This window comes from Electrona antarctica, assembly GCF_951216825.1.
Source record: "Electrona antarctica genome assembly, chromosome: 2".
Lineage (NCBI taxonomy): Eukaryota > Metazoa > Chordata > Actinopteri > Myctophiformes > Myctophidae > Electrona > Electrona antarctica.
Window position 1 is genome coordinate 54,124,163 of NC_136807.1, and position 24,476 is coordinate 54,148,638.

Genomic DNA, 24,476 nt, shown 5'->3' on the forward strand with positions numbered 1-24,476 from the left:
CAGCAGCAGATACAGGGCCCTCAACAGCAGCTCCAGCAGCAGATACAGCACACACAGGGCTCTCAAGGTGAGAGCACATATCACTCCAGTTTTAGCCTCACTACATTGGCTCCCAATAGAGCACCGCAGTCCCACACCCCCTTTCAGAATGACGAGGGCACCTGGAAATAATTCCCCATTCATTTTTCCCCATAGACGTTTCCAAAGGCATTTAAGCCTCTGACAAAGCCAACAGCCGAGTTGACTTAACTCATGACAATAAACACATTGTTTTGTGTTGTACCTATTGAAAAATAGCAGATCTACAAGCTCATAGCGTGCCACCGAGTGGCGCGCTATGAACTTGTAGGTCTGATATTTTTGAAAAATCGTAAAAATGCGGCACAAATCTTTGAATGTATATTCTTTCAGAGCGAACGTTTTTTTTATTTCGACGTCAGGCCTGAATGGGTTAAAGGTATATTCAGTGATTTCACTTAATTCAAATATCACTTCTTTTTTTGTTTTGTTGTGATAATCCTCCCTACTATAGAGTGTGCTGACCATATAAGGAGTTCCTCCCTGTCCCCATGCAGTTAACCCCTGGGGTCAAAAAACCTTAGGTTTCGTTTTTGGCTAGGTGGCCCAGCCTTCATCCAATCAGGATAGAGAGTAGCCTTCCGCCAATCACAATCGAGCGGGGGCGGGCCTTGGTGTGCGTGCTGTTGGCCTGTTGCGTGTTCCCCCCCACTGTAGAGCGTGTGCATGTGCATAATTTGTTACCGGGGCGGTACAATCACTGAATGCTCCTTTAAATAAATACTTTTTGAAACGTTTGAAATGGGAAATGGGAAAAATGAATGGGGAATTATTTCCTGGTGCCCTCGTCGTTTTGAAAGGGGGCGTTCTCGTTCTTAGGATTGAATTTAAAAAGAGCGTCAGAAGATGATCTCGGCGACGAGGGAGTTTGGACTTTTTTGAGGATATTATTTTAATGTCATTTTAGTTCTTTTTTTCTTCCTTTTAAAGCTGCTATAAGCAATAATATGTAAAAAATGTAAAGACAGCCAGCAATGGGTAGAACGCTCCCCCCAAAAATGTAGTCTCTGTGACACATCTAGGGGCCGCAAACTGCATTCAAAGATTTTCCTAGAAGCTTTGTCATTGGTCGATTTGCCTGTCTACTTCCTGATTGGTTAGTCATTGCGACCGGGTTTTTTTCGACCAATGACAAAGCTTGTAGGAACATCTTTGAATGCAGATTGCGGCCCCTAGATGTGTCACAGAGACTACATTCTTTTGGGAGCATTCTACCCATTGCTGGCTGTCTGAATAAATAAAAAAAAGGTCATTAAAATGTTGACATATTATTTCTTATAGCAGCTTTAATACTCTGTAAAGCATTCATATAATGAAAGGTGCTCTATAAATAATTATAACTATTACGTATCATTCCAGGGCCTCAAGGACCGCCGCCGCAGGGGGGCTCCACCCCGGGGGGACGCCCGGGCCCCCCGCCGCCGCCACCGCCCCTCCCCCCACCCGTACCCCCGCCCAGGAAGGCCGCCGTGCCGCCGCCACCACCACCGCCGCCCCCCGGTGGAGCGGGCGAGAACTGTCGCGAGGGCGTCGTCGCCGCGGCGGCGACCTGCAGCGACGCCAAACGACAGGGAGGAGGAGGAGGGGGAGGAGGAGGGGCCTCCTCGGGGACCACCACCATCTTCACCTTCAACGACGGCATGGAGATGTACGTCACCGGACTGTAGCCCCGCCCAGAGTCATTTAGTCAGAGAGCGGCGACACTAGCGTTGACTCCCATTGTAACAATGGAATGCGGAAGTGCTCATTCTATCTCAATGGGATAGTTCCGGCCATATAGGAGCAATGTTTGGAACTATAGCCCATAGGGCACCCGCTTTGCAGGCAAGATCAAAGCGTGTCGCTACTCTCCCACTCTACACTCTGGCCCCGCCCTGCCCTGCTAGGCCACGCCCACTGGGGGCCCCGCCCACTGGGGCCCCGGCCTCCGCAGGACTCGCCAACACTGAGAATCCTGTCTGGTGGTGGTGATGGCGCTATACACTACGGAGCCAAAAGGTCACGGTTCCCAAATTGGGACCGACTCCCAAGCTATATATTAGGGACCCCTCAGGGTTCCTTGAGGGGGATATGTGGGGGAGGGGGGGGGGGGGGGGGGGTCTGTATGACTCTGAGAGCCTATATATACGAATGGAATACAGTTTTACAGACGTAAAGAAGAAGAAAAGTGGACTTCGAGTCATCATGGCTCCATCGTGAGAGAGAGAGAGAGAGAGAGAGAGAGAGAGAGAGAGAGAGAGAGAGAGAGAGGTATAGAATAGATCAATAGCGTAGCGCAGTGGTTCCCAGAGTGGGGTCCGGGGACCCCCAGGTGTCCTTGAGGGAGTTCAAGGGGATCCCCTGCAGCTAAATGATAGATAGGAACCATATGGACCCTTATGGGTCTGTAACGCTGAGTGTGTACAAATGGAACCATTTGTACACTCTCAGAGTAAAATTAACATTGATTTGACAATATAGCCTAAATGGGGGGTTCCAGACATATAGAAATGCCATTGAATGGGGGGTTCGTAGCCTAATGCATGTCAAACTGGGGGTCCTTGAAGTTAAACGGGTTGAGAATCTCTGCCAAAGCCGTAAACATCTTCTCTCACGGGGCGTCCCTGGCATATGTTTTCAAATGGGGGGTCCGCGGGCTAATTAGTGTCAATTTGGTGTTTGTACACTCTCAGAGTTATGGGGGTCGTCGATTTGTATTTGTATTTTTTTTACGTTTGAAGGACCACTGGTTTGGACATATATGTCAACAAGAAGCCACCTATTCACTACCAGAGCCATCGACAGTAGAGTTCAGCCAATGAGGGGGGCAGAAAACAGTGCCGGTCGCGTGGTTCAGCCAATGAGGGGCGCCGAAAACAGTGCCGGTTCATGTAACTCTTCGTTTGCCACTATCTAAAGCCCACAGAGACTCCAATGCATTCCGTCAACTTCCCGGGTTGATCAGTCACTCTTCTTCGTCAATAGAGGTCTATGCAGAGGAGCCGCCATTGGACTGAAGCCCCATGAAGTGAGCGGAGGTGACGCAACTCTCTCTCTCTCTCTCTCTCTCTCTCTCTCTCTCTCTCTCTCTCTCTCTCTCTCTCTCTCTCTCTCTCTCTCTCTCTCTCTCTCTCTCTCTCTCTCTCTCTCTCTCTATCTCTCTCTCTCTCTAAGGCCCTGTGCACTTAGCTGGGACCAACAATGTGCCGCACATAAAAAAAGTTACTGAAGAAAGGACGTCCGCTATTGGAGACAGACAACCGAGAGAAGGAGCACCCTCCCCCCTCCCGTCTTGATATCAGGTTCAAACAGGGTCTTAATTTGGGAGTCTATAGTTCCAGGCTCGGTTCCGTGTCTACCTCAAAAAACAAATGGCACCAACAACGGGGGTGGGGGCGGGGGGGAAGGGGGGGGGGGGGGGGGGTGGCTGTCGGTGCTGTCTTCAGCGCACTGAACGCACGTCACGCGCACTCGCCCGTTTTCGCATCGTTTATCATTCATCATTTTGGATACGAGTGCGAGTGCATCACGCAGACGTCATTAAAAAGACACTTTTCGACACGCCGCGCGAATACGTCGCGCGCGAAAACACACGTCGCTCCGTGTAAGGACGAACCAGCCCTATTATGGCGGGGGGGGGTGGGTGGGGGGGGGGGGGGGGCAGCAGGCTGTTATAGCTATAGCTGTTGTCACCCGAGAAAGATCGAGTCACTCACAACATTGCTTGGCGTATATACGTGTGCCGCTCTCGCGCGCGTGCGTGCGTACGTACGTGCGCAACACGCGTGCACGTCATTGTGGGGGAGCTTATGTAATGTAAGCAGATGGATGTCACAGAGATTTGCTGTGCTTAGCTCTCTCTCTCTCTCTCTCTCTGAGCAAACATCTGAAACAGGTTCTCTGTGCGGCCGCGGCGCTATCGCTATAGCTGTAGCAGTAGCAGGGCCTAGCTGTTGTTGTTGTTGTTGTTGTTGTTGCCGGGCAGACTATAAGAGTCGCGCTCCACCTTTGTTTTTACGTATATAGGCTTATTGGTCTTGTATTGTTTCAACTTCAAAGCTATGAGGAGAAAACAAAAAGCTTAAAAAGGTACCGTCCTCACCGTCCCCATGCTATCACCATGGACACACTGGTGGACAGGGGTCCTTGACATGAAAAGGTTGAGAACCACTGGCATTATAGAAACATGACAGAAAACTGTCATGATTTAGAAGACATTTTGTAGAATCGTCCTCAGGTCTAAATGGTTTAAGTAAAAGTATCATTCAAAATGTACTCGATGGCATCAACATGTACTCAAAGTACCCAAAGTACAACGTTTATACCACGGGGTAAAACGTTTATAACACGGGAGGACCCCCACAAGAGAAGGTTTTTACGGCTCTAGCAGTGACTCTCAAACGTTTTCATTTCAAGGACCCCCCCAGTTTGACCATGAATTAGGCTACGATCCCCTATATTGGCATTTCTATCTCTGGGGGCCCCGATTTATATTGTAAAAATCAATGTTCCATTTGTACACTCTCAGAGTTACAGACCCACAAGGGTCCATTTGGTTCCAAACTCCTTTAGCCGCATGGGGGACCCCCTGGAACTCCCCCAAGGACCTCCATGGGCAGGGCTGGACTGGGACAAAAATTTGGCCCGGTCATTTCCGTGCTTGGCCCAGACCAGCCCACCACAACCAGCGCGCAGATAGCAGAAACTTTACCGCCCGCTCCGTCGAGGCACACACAAACAAACAAGCCCCTAATACCACCACTTTTACAGAACAACATAAATGATACAAACCAACAGACAACTACACAACCCTTTGTTGCTCTCACAAGAATGATGCTGGCAAAAGGATTCAAGATAGAAGAGGGTTTATTTGTCACTCACTGATACAGGAAATACACTGAAATTATCATGATGGCACTGGCAGAATGGCAGCAGGCCTGGACCTTTCCTGGTGGCCTGCCTGCCTGCCTGTCAAAAAATATATAAATATTTGATATCATGGCGGCCCCTACAGTCGCGGCCCACCGGGAATATGCCCGGTACGTCCTAGGTCCCCGGACCCCATTTTGGGAACCACTGGTCTACATTATTCTCCATATAGTACGTGGTGCTGCAGTGGTGCAGGATATAAACGTTAAAGATGGAGTGCCGTGATTTCCCCCCCCCCCGCCTAAAACATGATCATCAGGTGCTATGATTATACCAGGAGGAAGATTTCTTCCAAAAAAAAAAGTGTACAGAAAGTGTTAAAATTATGTTTTTTATGTGGCCACACCCACCAGTTCATTAATTATGCCGGTTTTTCACCCATAGCACCACCCGCCTGAAGTTAAAGCCTCGCCCACAGCTGTTGTTGTATGATAATGTGGGAGGGGTTAGGGGAGGGGTTAGATGTCACTAAAAGGGTTAGGGTTAGGGTTAGTTTCGATTGGGCCTTATGACTCAAAGGCTTTTAGCTGTCGGGAAGAAACCAACAATACACAGGGAAGACATATTTGAATATTCTAACCACACCTGTGGGTCTATTAGAGTGATGTTAACTCCATAGACGCATACAAAACACCTGGGGGTCTATTAGAGTAATGTTAACTCCATAGACGCATACAAAACACCTGGGGGTCTATTAGAGTAATGTTAACTCCATAGACGCATACAAAACACCTGGGGGTCTATTAGAGTAATGTTAACTCCATAGACACATACAAAAACCTGGGGGTCTATTATAGTAATGTTAACTCCATAGACGCATACAAAACACCTGGGGGTCTATTAGAGTGATGTTAACTCCATAGACGCATACAAAACACCTGGGGGTCTATTAGAGTAATGTTAACTCCATAGACGCATACAAAACACCTGGGGGTCTATTAGAGTAATGTTAACTCCATAGACGCATACAAAACACCTGGGGGTCTATTAGAGTAATGTTAACTCCATAGACACATACAAAAACCTGGGGGTCTATTATAGTAATGTTAACTCCATAGACGCATACAAAACACCTGGGGGTCTATTAGAGTAATGTTAACTCCATAGACGCATACAAAACACCTGGGGGTCTATTAGAGTAATGTTAACTCCATAGACGCATACAAAACACCTGGGGGTCTATTAGAGTAATGTTAACTCCATAGACGCATACAAAACACCTGGGGGTCTATTAGAGTAATGTTAACTCCATAGACGCATACAAAACACCTGGGCGTCTATTTATAGTAATGTTAACTCCATAGACGCATACAAAACACCTGGGGGTCTATTAGAGTAATGTTAACTCCATAGACACATACAAAACACCTGGGGGTCTATTAGAGTAATGTTAACTCCATAGACGCATACAAAACACATGGGGGTCTATTAGAGGAATGTTAACTCCACAGACACATACAAAACACCTGGGGGTCTATTAGAGTAATGTTAACTCCATAGACACATGCAAAACACCTGGGGGTCTATTAGAGTAATGTTAACTCCATAGACGCATATAGGGCTCCATTTTCGTCACCGCTAAACCCCGTATCCCTAAACTTCTTTGCCTTTTTTTTACTATTTTGAAAAACATTTCTGAATAGTTCAACTAGCCAATCTACATTGACACTTTGTGAGCTTGTAGACTGGCCATTTTAACCACTCAAAAATGATTTGCAAAATAGTAAATAAAAAAAATGCAAAGAAGTTTAGGGATAAGGGGTTTAGCGGTGACGAAAATGGAGCCCATATAGCCTACAAAACAGGAAAAAGTACAAAAATCATGGCACTCCATCTCTAAACCAAACTTCCCAAATCGCGCTTCGTTCGCTTGTTTGTTCGTTCGTTCGGCCTCAATAAGTGAAATGAAGCCACAGCTCTGCTCTGCTCTCTGCTCCACTTCTCTCTCTCTCTCTCCCTCTGCGTAATAGTCGGGGTGGTTGGAATAGCAATAGAAGGCTTCGGAATCCAAGGAAAATAAAACGCTGGGCACGGAAATCAACCAGCGATCGTCCTCCTCTCTCCCTCTGGAAGAAGCTCGGGCGCCCCCTCCTCCTCCTCCTCTCTCCTCCTCCTCTCCTCTCCCATCGTCCTCCTCCTTCGAGTTCACTTCCATTGTAAACAATTCCTTTCCCATGTAGCTTTGGGGGAACATTTAACAAAAAAAAACACACACACACACACAGAACGAATGAACTGGAGGAGGAAGACGAGAACACGACCTTAAGGGGCTTAATAAAAGGGCTCCGAAAACTGTGAGAGAGCCGAGCCGAGCCGAGGCGAGGAGCTGCGGGACCAAAATGTTTCCAAAAAAAACAAACAATGCATACATTGATGATAGTCAATGAAGCTATCCCAGCAAGCCAAATGACGTCATGGGGACGTTATGATGACGTCCTCCAGTGACTCCGGTGACGTTCAGGACTAGGCCAGATCACAGCCCATATGGGGATGATCTTTTACGTCATTTCCAGGACGTCTTCACCAGTTAAAATAATATAGCTTATTCTGGGCTAGATCTGACTAGTTATGATATTACTTAAGTTGATGTGGCCTCTATCGGACTCTCTCTGATTCATCCAGGGACGTCTGTCTTATAGTGGGCAGAATTTATGTTGGTTGAAATCAGGTGATATTCTGGGCCAGATCTGACTAGTCTTGGTTTGACTTGATTTGGCCCCAATAGAGACGTCACTAACAGTGGCATGCACAGACATTTAGAGGGGCAGGTGCTCAAGTGAAAAAAAGGGCACCTTGTGCAGCGCGTGGAACCGGCCGGTTGTCTTAATAGTGTGATATTTATAGATTTTGGGGCCTAAATAATATATTAGAAGCGTTGTATCAAGAATTGATCAATGTCACCATGGTCCGCTACTGTACAAAAAAATTAAAATAATAATAATACGTGCTCTAGCACCCCCTAGTGTCTATCTGTGCACGCCACTGGTCACTAATAAGTCAAGGTCCTGACCGTGCTTGCTGGGATGGTTTAACACAATTGTATAGAGTGTAGTCACGGTGTGTGTGTGTGTGTGTGCGTGTGCGTACGTGCGTGCGTGCGTGCGTGCGTGCGTGCGTGCGTGCGTGCGTGCGTGCGTGCGTGGGGGGGGTGGAAGTCCTTGGACTGGCTAAAACATTGAAGACTCTTGGTGTATTCATAGTAAATGTAACACAATGTAAAACAAAACAAGAAATATATCCTACAAAAAAAAATGCACTGATCTGTATTTTCTTAATTATATAATGCACTTGTTTATTTTTTTTTGTCGGTATACTACTCACTGACGCTGCCATTGTGTGGATAAATATACAGTTGGAGGCCATCGATATTGTCCTTTTCTTTTTGCTGAGGTTTGCGTGATCTTCGCAAAAGGACAGTTAACCCATTTTGGGCGGGAACCCCTTTTGGTGTTTTAAACATTATGTTATAATTTAGCTATTGAAAAATAGCAGATCTAGGTCTGCTATTTTTGAAAAATCGTGAAAGTATTTATTTCAGAAAACTGGAGGATTTAGAAGGATTTTTTAAAAATGTTGAGGTCAGGCCTAAATGGGTCAAATGATAAGGGACAATATCGGTGGCACCCAACTGTATATATATATATATATATAGCTCATACCACTGCCGTGATTGAGAAGGAATTAAGGAAGGGGAGACTTTTACAGTATGTTGTTATACATTATGGTGCAATTATTGTTATTATACTCTCTGTTTTCTCTGCTTTTTTTCTGTTTCTCCTGCTTGAAAAAAAAAAAACATGCATGCATGCACTGAACCGGCCAGATGGAATCTCTAAACGAGAAACTTGTTTGTGGTATATCTATAGTTGTTACTTAAACACCCCCCCCCCCCCCCCCTCATGCTGTTGTTCACGCTTTGTCAGCGTTTTTTAAGCAAAGCAAAGAACTCAAAGAGAGAGAGACACAGAGAGAGAGAGAGAGAGAGAGAGAGAGAGAGAGAGAGAGAGAGAGAGAAGCCGTTGGGGGTTGAGTGAAATGTGTTTATCCTTGGCTGTGTGGGAGAGAGAGAGAGAGAGGGAGGGAGAGAGAGAGAGATGGAGCGGGGGAGGGGGTAAAGCTGGACGAAGATCATTGCAAACGGACAAGGTCTCTCGACAGACAGACCCTGAGCCCCCCCCCCCCCCCTCCCCCGCCCATTCATGTGTGCACGGCACGTGCACGTCTCACTCCGTATCCTAATTCCCCCCCTCTTCAGTTCCTCCTCTCCTCTCCTCTCTTTCTCCCCCTCCTCTCGAGGAGTGCCGGGTACGGGACGGGGCGTCGCACCGCGCCGCTGGGGAGGGCGAGTGTAGGATGGGGGGGGGGGGGGGGGGGGGGGGGGGAGGGGGGCGGTCGAGAGACCTTTTGATGTCTAGTTCTTCTGAGACTCTCTCTCACTCTCTCTCTCTGTCTCTGTCTCCAAAGCACCGCCTCTGATATGAGAAATGGCCAACAGCTGAGAGGTTGCCTCTATGGAGCCAAAAGAGGGGGGAGTGTAGCAGAGAGGCTGCAGAGCCTCTGCAGCATCAAAACAAAAGTCTAATATCTCCCCCTCCGGTCCATAGGGATATATACCTTTGGTCTAGTGGTTAAGATGGTCCAGAGGGATATCCCTTTGGGTTAAGATGGTCCATAGTGATATCCCTTTTGGTCTAGAGGTTAAGATGGTCCATAGTGATATCCCTTTGGTCTAGTGGTTAAGATGGTCCATAGTGATATCCCTTTTGGTCTAGAGGTTAAGATGGTCCATAGTGATATCCCTTTTGGTCTAGAGGTTAAGATGGTCCATAGTGATATCCCTTTGGTCTAGTGGTTAAGATGGTCCATAGTGATATCCCCTTTGGTCTAGAGGTTAAGATGGTCCATAGTGATATCCCTTTGGTCTAGTGGTTAAGATGGTCCATAGTGATATCCCTTTGGTCTAGTGGTTAAGATGGTCCATAGTGATATCCCTTTGGTCTAGTGGTTAAGATGGTCCATAGTGATATCCCTTTGGTCTAGTGGTTAAGATGGTCCATAGTGATATCCCTTTGGTCTAGTGGTTAAGATGGTCCATAGTGATATCCCTTTGGTCTAGAGTGCAGTGGTTTTCAACCGTTTTCATATCAAGGTCCATTATTTGAGCAGTTGAGACGAATAAAGGCCTATTCATAGTCTGGATTTTTCGGTGGTGAGGTGACCACCGCTCCGGTGGTGAGGTGACCACCGCTCCGGTGGTGAGGTGACCAGACCATCACTCCGGTGGTGAGGTGACCACCCCTCCGGTGGTGATGTGACCACCGCTCCGGTGGTGAGTAAAAACAGAGAGAAGGGCTGGGGCGGTGGCGGTGGTTTGCTCTTCACCGTGGCTACGTGACGTCATGTTGTAGTTCGGTGGTCATCTCACCGCACCGAAAATATTAAAGCTTGAATAACGCTTAACAGTCTAAGTCGATAATTTATTCTGACCCCTCCCCGAAAAGGCCTATAGCTGTCCCGAACCATTATCTATGATGTATACATTATGGATATTTAGTGTGGATTTTAGACTGTTATTCGTATCAACTGCCACGTTTATACAGATACCACCATTTGATGAGATTTAGCTTCTCGACAGACCCAAAACTAAAGAATATGTCGTTGGATAAGATTTTGTCTTCTTGAAAATTAAGTAATGCAGATGTTTAACAATAAAGGAAAATGGACTTGCTTTCATTTTACGCTCTCAAGAGTTAAAGATCTAAAAGGGTTAGCAACTCTCCATCATTTAGCTGCATGGGGACCACCTGGAACCCCCTCAAGGACCACTGGTTGAAAACCACTTGTCTAGTGGTTAAGATGTTGGCCTTTCACATGCGGGAGACCCGAGTTTGACTACCAGGCGTTACTGTATATATCAGTCTTGAAGATTCCCCGACAGACGCGACGCAGAATCGGAAAGCCCCCCCCCCCACCAACCCCCACCCCCCCCAAATCGCACTCCGATGATAGATAACCCCCTTTTTTTTCTTCAGCCGTTTTCTATGACATCCTTTTTATCTGTCGACGTAGAAGCAGCGATTTTCGGAATTATTTTCTCGTTATTGTTTTATGTTTTGGGACACTTTTTGTCGAGCACTGACCAATGTTGATGATGATCGCGCACAAAAATACAGTATGAAGATATAAAATCGTGTAAAAAAAAAAAAAAGAAATAGTCTCTCTGTGTTATGCTGTTGTTCAGATGTTACATAACGGTTATACGGTTTATTTGGTGAAGAGGAGAAAAAAAAGGAATAATAATATAATAATATATATGAAGGTTATACGGTTATTATTATCACAGACATGTTGTAATTTGTGGATGAAGACAAATAGGCTCTAGTCTATGCACATGTACACCAATTTGAAAAGAACGTCGTGCTTCCTGGCCCCTTCCATGCTTCCTTCACAGGTGTTACCTATTAGTATATATTAATAGAGACGGCACCGGGAGGAAACCCTGAGGCGAAATGGACATAGTGGCCGAATTTGGCATTGCAGCTCCAGCCAGCCGCTGGACCGGTGACTATCATTGCACAACGTTCATGTTATTGGGCCCATGACACGTGAACGCTATGTTTCATACGTGAACGCGCGCAAACGGCGCAATGAGAGTCAACGCACGGCACAGCGCGTTCACGATTTGGCCCAATCCATCCCAGAATGCACTCTGTTCCTACCCGGAAGGAGGAGTGAAATCGCCTCATGCGCATTTGAGCAACTTAATGCGAGTGGATGAGGTGGAGAAATCCGGTGCCGTCTCTATTAATATATACTCTAAGGGTGTTACGCATGCTACTAATGAATAGGCCATGTTCGGCCATATAGCCACTTGACCAAATGTGATGACCTCATCATATTTGTGATGACATAATCACATTTTGTGATGACGGCTATGGTCGTTTTTTAGCCCAAAGAGTGATTTTCGTGCAAAATGAATGCTTGCAATTGATTCAGAATCATGAATAAACCCCTAGGTTGACATGTCACATATGCTACTTAAAGCACAATTCAAATTTGAAATGTTCGCCTTATATATAGGTTTTCAATGGTACCCCGACGTTCAACCTCCTGAATTTACACCATGATCCAAAATTGATATAATAATCCATTTTAATAGTTATTTGAATGACCCCTAAGATCATCAAGTGTAAAATCAGTCATTACGGCGGCATCAAGGCCGGGCAAAACACATTTTAGTCGACTAAATCAACTGTAGATTTAGTAACACTAAAACATTCCGGGTGACTCAAATGTGACTAAAACTAAAATGATGTTTCATTCCAAAGACTATGACTAAAACTAAAATAAAAAAACAACACTGTTTGGAACCCACTCGAGGAAGAGGGCCCGGAAATAGGAAGGGGCTATTTTCCAAAATGTCGTACTTGTATGTGCATAGAGAGAGAACATGGTTGTCAGGCTTCCATGCATTTGCAGATAATGTTTGTTTTATATTTTTGTTCCTCAGATTCTTATATACTCATTATTATGGGCCAAAACCGCTGTGACAACCGTAGCCAATGTCGTGTGTTCCTTAAAGCACAGGGTTTAGTTAAAAAAAAATGACAATAATTATGATATATAAATATTTATATAAATATATATATATATAGTGTGATGGTGCAGATATGCAAAAGATTGTAATGTTTTATATTAACCTTCATAAAATATTCAAAGTGAGTTTTTACTTTTCTAATAAAGTGGCACATGAAAAGCATAATATGCATTGTCTGCTTTATTGAAAGCTATTTATTTATTTTATTTTTTTCATTATCTATCCTGAGCCACGGCCAGTTTGGAGATATAGAGCGCCGAAGTCCTGACGTCACTCGCTCATCCCCTGGTTGGTTCTGCCTGGTTCACGGAAGTCATTTTTCTATGGAGAATAACATGGGGCCATCTTAGCATTGTGCTCCAAAAATAAACAAACTGTCTCTGCGTTATTGTCAGTCTCTGTATCGTTTGCGACAGTCAGTCACTCATATATGATACAGTCTGTTTCTAGCGAAAATGTAACTAATTCAGCAGCAGTAACAATAGCGTTTTCTCTCAGTCAGTTGATTCTTCACATCCATATGAGTGAAACTGCAGGGATGACATGTTTATTTTTCAAACACAGTTCTTATATAAGGCGGTCTAAAATCCCCCTATAGGGATTACAATGCAAAACAACGGTGCCAGAGATTAGCTGTCCACAGACGGACGGAAACACGGACACACAAACACACGGACGGACGGACGGGACTGAGTGCAAAACATACTCTCTCCCCCATGCCTTCGGCCTGGGACAAAAATAGCACATGAACCCGTGGATTAGCGCCCTCTACCGATATTGATGTCAGACTTCGGGTTCTACATATAGGGCTCAATTTCCGTCCATGCTAAACCGCTTATCCCTAAACTTCTTTGCCTTTTTTTTTCTTTTTTTTTTCTTTTTTTAAACATTTTTGAATAGTAATAAAAGCTACAGGCTACGAGAGCTTTTATTGTTATTCTTCCGGTTTGAGGGAAAAGGAAGTTCCGTCTGATTGTTCCAGCCTGATGACTACAAAACAATACTACAACATGACGTATGTAGCGATATCATCCTGATGACTACAAAACAATACTACAACATGACGTACGTAGCGATATCATCCTGATGACTACAAAACAATACTACAACATGACGTACGTAACAATATCATCCTGATGACTACAAAACAATACTACAACATGACATAACGATATCATCCTGATGACTACAAAACAATACTACAACATGACGTAACGATATCATCCTGATGACTACAAAGCAATACTACAACATGACGTAACGATATCATCCTGATGACTACAAAACAATACTACAACATGACGTAGCGATATCATCCTAATGACTACAGTACAAAACAATACTACAACATGACGTAACAACATCATCCACACCCGACCGGATCATATACGGCACTTTTGGAACAGAGACCAGGCTTTCCTCCGAGGTGGGAAGCCTGGTGAGGCGAGGTTAGCCGATCTACATCGACACGTTGTGAGCTTGTAGATTGGCTATTTTAACGATTCAAAAATGTTTTTCAAAATAGTAAAAAAAGAAAAAAAGAAAAGAAAAAAAGTTAAAAATGGTGCATTATTATAAATGGTGCATTTATATAGTGCCTTTATCCAAGGCGCTTTACATATAGATTGTGCATTACATTCACCCATTCACACACACATTCATAAACTGATGGCAGCGGAAACCAGCACATCAGGAGCACTTAGGGGTTCAGTGTCTTGCTCAAGGACACTTTGATGCTAACTCTGGGGGAGCCCACAGGGTTCAAACTGGCAACCTTGCGGTTACCATCCAGCCACTCTACCGCGGAGCCACTGCCGCCCCAAATTTAGGGATACGCCTGGGTTTAGCATGAACGAAAATAGAGACCAGAATCCCTCCATCTGATCCTTGGTCTGCCCCCGGGGGGTCACCTTCCACCAGTGGGGCGTGCATCGAGGAACTCCCTAGGGAGACGCTCGATCGGGAGGCATCCTTCCTTACCCCCCGGGTTCTCACAGACACCATTTAGGCCTGACGTCGAAATTTAAAAAATGTCTTCTAAATCCTGACAGTTTTCTGAAATCAGTGCTGTATCAGTGGTGCTCAATATATTTTATGTCAAGGACCCCACAAATTATATGTATTTGGCCGCCGACCCCCCATCTGAAAATATGTTGTTCCAGGAACCCCATCGTGTTAATTGTGTTGTTGTTGCTGTTGTTGTAACTGTTTGTTTTTTACTGTTGAGACCGAAGACAAATTTCCATATGTGGACAAATAAATTAAACTAACTAACTAACATCAGAAGCAAAGATTTGAGTTAAAAACGTTCGCCGTGAAAGAATATAATATTCAAAGATTTGTGCCCCATTCTCACGATTAAAATAAAAATATCAGACCTATACAAGCAAGCTTGTAGATCTGATATTTTTCAATAGTTAAAGTATAACATAATTGATTAAAACACCAAAAAGGGGTTCCTGCCCAGAATGGGTTAACAGGGAAAAGGAAGAATCTGAATTCTACGCACTTTTGACAGCCATTTTCTGCGTTTAAACGAGGGCATTATAATATGCCGCTCATGCAATGCAACGTTTGGATTTGATGTGGTCAAAGTCACCACAGTGATATTAGGCGTAAATGGCGCCCAAAATGCCCAGTGTACTGCACACACAGGGGCGGCGGTGGTTCAGGGGTAGAGTGCCTGGATGGCAACCGCAAGGTTGCCAGTTCAAACCCGGGCTCCCCCAGAGTTACTGTCGAAGTGTCCTTGAGCAAGACACTAAACCCCTAATTGCTCCCGATGTGCTAGTTGGTGCCTTGCATGGTTTCCGTTGCCATCGGTGTATGAATGTGTGTGTGAATGGGTGAATGTAATGCACAATCTATGTAAAGCGCCTTGGATAAAGGCGCTATATAAATGCATAAATTTGCCATTTACACAGTCAAACATTGGAGTGGCGTGCACTGCTTATAGGGCTTTAAGCAACTAGTTGAATACTAGTCGACTATTAAATCCACTGGTCGATCTTGTTGGTACTATAGTTGACTAGTTGATAAGAAAAAAAAAGTTTAAAAACAGAAAGATATTATATATTATTTTCCCCCCCCCGTTTTTGTAGGCCTCAATATCAGCTAGATTATAGTTATAGACTTATAGTCAACAAAATACACAGTTTTTAAATGTACAACTATTATTATTTATTTATGTATGTATGTATGTATGTATGTATGTATGTATGTATGTATGTATGTATGTATGTATGTATGTATGTATGTATGTATGTATGTATGTATTTATTTATTTATTTATCTATTTATCTATTTATCTATTTATTTATTTGTTTATTTATTTTTACATAATAGGTAGGCCTAGGTATAAGGTCAACTAGTCAACTAGTAAAAATCACTAAGAAGTGAAATCCCTAGCGCTGCTCAGAGACTCCTCACTCACACACATGTCTGGACTTGTCCACAAGTCAGGTGTTGTTTGATCAAACATGATTTCTCCACCACTCTGCTCTATAGTTGACTGTTAGTCACTGTTAATTTGGTGAAAGTGAAATGGACGGTAGTACTTTATTTTTATTCTGGGGGAAAACTAGGCTAATATAAAACAAAGTGAATTCCTTGTCCTGTAAACTGTCTATTATTATACCTACACAAAGCACTGCTTACTGCAGTGCAATGCTTCCTAATCCTTTTAAGGCCTGACGTCGAAATTTAAAAAATGTTTTCAAAATCCTTACAGTTTTCTGTATCAGTGGTGCTCAATATTTCATGTCAAGGACCCCAAAAACTATGTAGGCTAATTGGCCTCTGCCGCCCCATCTGAAAATATGTTGTTCCAGCAGGGACCTCCCCAGAAGCAAAGATTTGAGTTAAAATGTTCACTCTGTAATAATATATATTCAAAGATTTGAGGCACATTTTCACGATTTTTCAAAAATAGCAGACCTACAAGTTCATAGCGGTGCCGCGCTATGATGTAGATCTGCTATTTTTCAATAGCTAAAGTATAACATAACACCAAAAGGGGTTCCCGCCCAAAATTGGTTAAATAGGAGTGTTTTCATAGTGATCTGCAGAGGCTGCTGTTAATGTAACATATATATCTCACTGTCTGTAGGCTCACAAAATAAACAGTGCAAGTGGTTGCTGAACTACATATTATATTAAATTATTACTCTATTGTATATATTTTTTAATGTAATAGGTTCCCTGATTCATTGGTACCACTGTAGCTTATTGCTCTCCATGGGATTTTAAAGCAAGATCAATCTCTCTCTCTCTCCCTCTCTCACGCACGCACGCACGCACACACGCACACACACACACACACACACACACACACACACAGTTACAAAACAGAATAAGGAGAATTGTCAGTACCGTATAGCAGTGCTTCTCAAAGTGGGGTCCGGGGACCCCCCAGGGGTCCTAAATTATAGTTAGGAACCAAATGGACCCTTATTGGTCTACACTAGTTAGATAAAACTAGTGTGTGTTAAATGTTAAATTAACATTGATTTTACAATAATTTCAGTCTCAGATATATAAATGCCATTAAATGGGGGTCCGTAGCCAAATGCGTGTCAAACTGGGGGTCCATGAAATTAAATCACTGAGAATCACTGCTAGAGCCGTGAGAAATCTTCTCTTATGGGGGGCCCTGGCATATCTTTTTCAAATCGGGGTCTGCAGGCTCATATAGTGTCAATTTTGACATGAAACAGTTTGTGAACCACTGTACAAAATACTAATTAAAATAGGCCTAATGTTGGCTGTAGCCATGGTGGTGGAGTGAAGTGGAGTGTGTTTTTCACTCACTTCTGTTCTGCACAGTGAAAACCAACCCACAGCAGCGTTCAAATCACTGTTGCCAGACCTTGTGAGAGAAACAAGCGGACAGGAGTCAGTCAGGATGTATGTTATGTTTTTTTCTCCCCTTTTTTGAGTGGTGTAAACCACTCCAACAACTGGCTTTGTACCCGTGTCTGTTCGTACCAAAAAAAAATCACACCCGTGTGAACTGAGTGGTGTAAGGTCTTATATAGACTGATCAGCTGTGGTCTGACGTAATGTCTGACGTAATGAAATCACACCCGTGTGAACTGGGTGACCATAGCAACCATGCTCATTTTTTTTGGTACGAACAGACACGGGTACATTTTTGAGTGGTGTAAACCACTCCTACAACTGGCTTTGTTAGTTTACGTGTCTACCACTCAGTTCACACGGGTGTGATTTTTTATATAGAAGTGTGTATTTGTAAGTCTCTCTAAATGTTCTGATGAATTGAAAATGGTGGACCCTGTAATAAACAAGTGTATTTGCTTCATCAGTGTGTCGTCCACAGTACCATTAAGTAGCCTACACAGTAAGTTACCTACTTTAGGTTCCATCCTGTAGGCTAATCTTTCCGGTGATAAAATGGCCACCAACGTAATCAAAAAAGTCAACCAAAGAACAAGATTCCTTTACAGGATCTCCTCACTGGTCAACAAAAACACCTTGAAGACCCTGCAGGAGCCCTCGTACAAGGTTTCTTCGACTATGCATGCACCTCCTGGTACCACAGCACCTCAAAGGCCCTTAAAACAAGGCTCCAGACTTCCCAAAACAAACTGGTCAGGCTTCTACTTGGCCTCACTCCCCGAACCCACCTCACCCCTGCCCACTTTGACAGGCTGGAATGGCTTAGGGTTGACGACAGAGTACAGCATCTTGCAATGGGTCTGGTCCACAAGATTCGATACACCACCAAGATACCCTGTCTAAATACTTCCTTAATGTCAACGAAGTTCACACCCACAGCACTAGAGGGAGTTCAACAAACCATGTGCAACCCAGATTCGGCACAAACAAGGGGCTAAATAAATTTTGCTCATATGCCACCAAAATGTGGAACGACCTACCAACAGTCATTAAGACATGGAAATCCCTTGACTCCTTCAAGTCGGGTGGTCCCCAGAAGTTCCAAACCCACAGGAACGCACCCAGGGTGCCGGCACGGTTCCGGCGAGCCGCCCCGCGTCCAAAACGGTAGAGAAATGACAGAGTTACCATGTGGGGGTCCCCGGGGGTCCCTGGGGGGTCCCCGGAACATCCAGACCCCCAGGAACGGGGCCGGGCCAAGTCCGGTGTGCCGCCCCACGTCCGAAACGGTTGAGAAATGTTACCGTGTGGGGGTCCCTCTACTGTACACTGTACTGTACTGTACTGTACTGTACTGTACTGTACTGTACTGTACTGTACTGTACTGTACTGTACTGTACTGTACTGTACTGTAGCCTACTGGCACACCCGGAAATCATCATATATACATAATACCCCCCACAGAGGCTGAAATTCACACAAATTAAAAATCTCTGGACTCTGTGCAATTTTGATTTTTTTAACCTATCACCGTTGACCTTTAACCCTGATAAAAGTAAGTAAAATAACTGTAATATGTTTTTTGTGATCATTAGAATGTCTAGAACATGTTTTATTCATTATTGTGAAAGATATCCCCCAAATGTAAATTATTAATTTATTATTATTATTTTAATAATTATTATAAATGTGCATAACATTTGCAAAAAAACATTTTTAATTATTTTTTTTACATAATTTCCTCTGATAAGTCCAAGTAGTAAAAAGTAGTAGTACGGTTGAAATCTCTTTTTTGCAAGTAGAAATTAATCCGGGTGTTACAGGGTTAATATGTGCGTGTGTGTTTGTGTGTGTGTTGCGCACACAGGTGGTGAAAAACAACCATGCTGTTTTCGTGCTCAGACCCAGTCACCCAGCCAGCCACCCACAGACACACAGCTCCGTAAGGGAGTGGTTGCACCACTCAAAAAAATAAAAAATAAAAACAAACCCAGCATATGTCTGCTTTGCTCATAACACTCAGACATGGCAACCGTGGCCCCAGCCACTTTTGGATTTCGCCCTATGCTGGAGGGGGGGGGGGGGGGGGGCGGGGTGGAGGGGAAGGGGGGCGCGGCTGGAGGCTCGTCAAGAGACAAACAGAACAAACACCGGCCGGTAAAGAGAAAAAAGAGACGGACACACCCCCCTCTATGCCCCCTCCTCCTCCTCCTCCCTGCCGGGTGAAGCCGGGTCGAGTGACAGCCGCCTCCGTCCAATCAGGACGCCTTCTCAGCGTGGCCGCGTGCCAGAGTGGAATGTTTACGTAGCGAACCGACCAATGGGAGTGAATTGGAGGAGGGGCGTGGGGGCGTGACTCTTTTTTTTTTTCTTGTATTATTTTTTTGGAAGAAGGAAAGAGGAAAAACAATCTTTTTTTTTCTCCTCCTCCTCCTCCGTGGTGTGTTTGTGTCAGTTAGAGCAGAGAGAGCAGCGGGGCGAAGCAGGAGGCTGTAGCCGAGGATATGGTGTCTGGAGGCGGCCTGGGACTGTCGCTGTGTCAGTGTCATGGTGCTGCTGGCGGAGCCGCGAACACAAACAACAAACTTTTATTATCTGTCTTTTTAGGATAGAGTGTAGAAACAGACTGAATGAGGCTTCGAGCGGTGCTGACGAGACGTTTGTTTGTTTGTTGGGAAACCTTTTTATTTTAAAAACACCACATTTTCATCGAGACAATCCCCCTTTTTTCATGCTTTTTTTTTCTTTTAAAAATGTATTTTCTTCTAATTCCAGCACTAATTTGCACTAAAGTCTATCGAAAGCTGGTTCTCTTTCTTTAGTCGGCACTTGTTGTGTTGTTTTTCCTCCTTTTTAAAATATCTTTATTTTTGGGGAGGGGTTCACTAGTTTCTTGTTGTTTTTCAGTTTTTTTTGGGGTGGGGGGGTGGTTCCTGAATGAACTAAAAAAAAACTCCAAACCTTCCCAACAAACCCCCGAAGACTAAAAGAGAAAACAATTCCACTTCCAAGAGGATCTATACTTTAACTTCGGACAGCATGAATAAATCCTCCTCCTCGGTGGGGATCATCCGGATCCACCACCACGGCCTCCATCATGGTTCCGGTTCTGGTTCTTCTCCGTCCTCCTCCTCCACTATAAGTGGTGGTTCCTCCACATCCCTGCCGACCCGCGCCGATCTGTTCTGCCGAGCGGAGTGCTCCGCGCTGCGGCCGCACGACGCCGGTAGCACCGCTGGTGGTGGAGGTTCTGGAGGAGGTTCTGGAGGAGGAGGAGGAGGTGTCATACAGGCGAATGGAGCCTCGGCAGGAGGTCGATCATCGGGCTCGGTTCTGTACGCGTTCCGGGTGGAGGAAGGTGGAGGAGGAGGAGGAGAAGGTACCGGGAGACGACGTGGAGGAGGCGAGGAGAGCCTTTTCAAAGGGAAAGAACTGAGTTTTGGAGGAGGAGTAGGAGGAGAGATACTATTGCACGACATGGAGAAAGTAAGTGCTATTATTATTGTTGTTATTGTTGTTTATTACAGTGGTTCCCAGACTTTTTCATGTCAAGGACCCCCAACTGGACATTAATTAGCCCCCATTTGAAGAGATAATGCCAGGGACCTCCCATAAGAGATACGATATTTTTTACGGCTCTAGCAGTGATGCATATTAGTCCTACAGACCCCCATTTAATGGCATTTCTATCTCTGGTTGGGACCCCCAATTTATATTGTAAAAATCAATGTTTATTTAACTCTGAGAGTGTGTTAGGGTCCATTTGGTTCCATTTGTACACTCTCAGAGTTACAGCCCCCATAAGGGTCCATTTGTACACTCTCAGAGTTACAGCCCCCATAAGGGTCCATTTGGTTCCATTTGTACACTCTCAGAGTTACAGCCCCCATAAGGGTCCATTTGGTTCCAAACTCTCATTTAGCTCGGGACACCCTGGAACTCCCTCAAGGACCGCTGGGGGGTCCCCGGACCCCACTTTGGGAACCACTGTTTTATTATTTTCCCTCTGTGCCACACACTGACAATGCAATTTCAATTCCAATTCAAAGGAGCTTTATTGGCATGAGAAAACATACGTTTACATTGCCAAAGCGAGTGTCAACATATAATAAAAATCAGTTGAACATGGGGAAAGTATGCACAGTTGGAGGCAGGGGGTACGGCATTGTGTAAACAAAAGCTATATGTTATATAGCTTTTTGAAACAAGTACTGTAGCACCAATCTGTTGCAGTCACTTTGGGACAAACGGCAGCTTTTTTCCCCCTCAAAACTATTGAAATATATATATATATAGAGGGGAAAAGGCCTCAGATTTAAAAAAAAAAGGTAGCAGCTCTGTGTGTAGGTCAGTAGGACACACGCACACTCATTCGCGCGTGTATGTGCCACGCCCCCGAGCGTTTATGATGAACCTGTCATCGCTGGAATAATAACTAATCATGACAATAATAAAGACAAGCCTATACTGTCTGTCTGTCTAAATGGTAAATGGTGCATTTATATAGTGCCTTTATCCAAGGCGCTTCACATAGATTGTGCATTATACATTCACCCATTCACACACACATTCACACACCGATGGCGGCGGAAACCATGCAAGGCACCAACCAGCACATCAGGATCGGGGTTCATTGTCTTGCTCAAAGACACTTCGATGCTGACTCTGGGGGGGAGCCCACAGGGTTCGAACTGGCAACCTCGCGGTTACTATTCCAGCCACTCTTACCCCTGAGCCACCGCCGCCCCCAGTCTTTAGTGGCGCACAGTGAGTCATCTGGCACTGTGCCGACACCGTGAGCCATACTGTCCTAGTTGTCCTCACCCTGCCTGGTTTACTATAGAGAGTATGCGCATGCTTAAAGTGAATGGCAAATCGAGTGGCAATGCAACAGGACAAGTGAGTTTAACATTGTTTAATGTTGTTTAATGCAATCCGATAGGACTTTTCTGTTTGGTGTATGGGCTGTCAAGGCCAGAAAGTAGTTTTTTGCCACTCATTAGGCATTCCTGCATAACTTCTGGGTTTGATGATGATGTCACGCGCATACCCTCTATACAGCAGTGGTTCCCAAACCTTTTTGGCCATGCACCCCCTGTTACCTCCTGACCTATAGCTGACGCCCCCCCCCCCCCACATGGAAATATAAATTGCATAAGCTATATAGGGACATACATTTCCTATTTATCCACATATATGCACATACATGAACCTGAATATGGCTTATATATGCAGCATAGGCTATATTCTGCATATACTTGCCATATATATTGGGATAATATGTTAATATATTTAGAATAAAACCATAGCACCACCATTAGCCTTTTCATGTCGCGCACCCCCTAGAAGGTTCTCGCGCACCACAAAGGGGTGCACGCACACTCGCACAGACAGACAGACAGACAGACAGACAGACAGCCTGTATACTGAGTATACAGTCTGCCTGTCTGTCTGTCTGTCTGCCTGTCTGTCTGTCTCAAATACGTGCTACTGTTTGCCAAGAAAGACCTAATCGTCGTTTTGCGTTTAAAAAAAGGCTCTTGTTTTGCGTGATATTATAAAAACTCAACCTCCTCCATTCATTCCTTCACACTGCTCTCTCTCTCTCTCTCCGCCTCTGAGCAGCTCGTGAGTTCTGCAGGTCAAGAGGCTCTTTTAACGATGACTCACTCCTACTGTGTTGAAAGTTGATTATAAGAGGGGGGAGGGGGGGGGGGGGGGGGGGGGGTCGTTCCCCATAGAGAGCAGCAGTGTAGTTTTTAGCCAGCAGTTTTAGTCATAGTCTTTTGAATAGATTTCCTTTTTAGTTTTAGTCACATTGATTTTAGTCACCGGGAATGTCTTAGTGCTATAGTCTAGTTTTAGTCGACTAAATATCCTAAGCTTTTAGTCGACTAAATCTACAGTTGATTTACTCGGCTAAAGCGTATTTCGTCGGGCCTTGATGCCGTCGTAATGACATATTTTACACTTGCTGAAAATAGCCGATCTACAAGCTCACAACGCGTCGCGACGCGTTGTGAGCTTGTAGATCGGCTTGTAGATCGGCTTGTAGATCGGCTTGTAGGTCGGTGGAAAAAAGGTAGTCGACGGACATCTTTCGTCCTAGTTTTAGTCGACGAAACCAACGCTGATAGAGAGCAGAGACTAGGAGGAGCGTCCCAGTGCCATAGAGTTATACAGAGTTGCGACATTGCGGAGTCAGAAAACTGAGCGCTCGAGCGCTGCTGTTCATGCAGCCTGGAGTGGAGAGGGACAAGCTGGAGGTTGTAATACATTGTTTTCAACAACGAGGGCGGAGCAAATATCTGCAATTTCAGGCATGTGTGCAACTGTATTAACTGTATTTATGTTTTACTACAAAAAACAATCTAAAATAAAGGGATTTAAGATCATTAAAGCTGGGCTGTTGCCCTGAGTCCAGTGCATTCTGCCAACGTCCGGTCCAGGACATTGTCACTGTTCGCCAATAGAAGTCTATGTAGACGAGCCGCCATTGGAACGAGGCCCCATGAAGTGAACGTATACTTGTCGTAACTCTGTCGTGTTTCAATGGCTCTGGAGAGTCTTATACAATAAGCTGAGCAATAGGAGTAGAGCAATGGTTCTAAAGGGGTGTGTGTGTGTGTGTGTGTGTGTGTGTGTGTGTGTGTGTGTGTGTGTGTGTGTGTGTGTGTGTGTGTGTGTGTGTGTGTGTGTGTGTGTGTGTGTGTGTGTGTGTGTGTGTGTGTGTGTGTGTGTGTGTGTGTGTGTGTGTGTGTGTGTGTGTGTGTGTGTGTGTGTTCCGTTGGAGCACGGAATCGTCCGTTTGAGCACAAAATGTACATGACATCATCATGTTGTTAGTCTCGCGTTGCCAGACTGTTGCCTCTCGCAATTTCCAAATGCTTCCGTCATACAGTCTGGACACCCCATTCGACTGTTATCTCTCTATTGAATAGGCAAAATCATCCGTTATCAGCACCTTCGAATAGGGCCAATATGGCCATACTGGCATACTCACTGTTTCAGTATGTCATTATCACCTATTGTCATT

At 44.8% G+C, this 24,476-nt stretch overlaps 1 protein-coding gene and 1 pseudogene across 2 annotated transcripts in view; one reads left to right on the forward strand and one right to left on the reverse strand.

Moving 5' to 3' along the window:
• The window catches only part of LOC306934179 (zinc finger protein 704-like), a 12,583-nt pseudogene extending 10,863 nt beyond the window's left edge, over positions 1 to 1,720 (reverse strand). The window contains exon 1 of the transcript XR_013792502.1: positions 1,472 to 1,720. The product of XR_013792502.1 is annotated as a zinc finger protein 704-like (transcript). The remainder of the gene's footprint in view (positions 1 to 1,471) is intronic.
• Positions 1,721 to 19,766: 18,046 nt separating this feature from the next.
• Positions 19,767 to 24,476, forward strand: part of LOC306934188 (uncharacterized protein) — a gene marked incomplete at its 3' end in the record, with an annotated part of 62,916 nt that continues 58,206 nt past the window's right edge. Inside the window, 1 exon segment of the mRNA XM_079516714.1 lies at positions 19,767 to 20,926. Within this exon segment, the coding sequence (XP_079372840.1) occupies positions 20,480 to 20,926 (447 nt within the window). The 5' untranslated portion in view covers positions 19,767 to 20,479.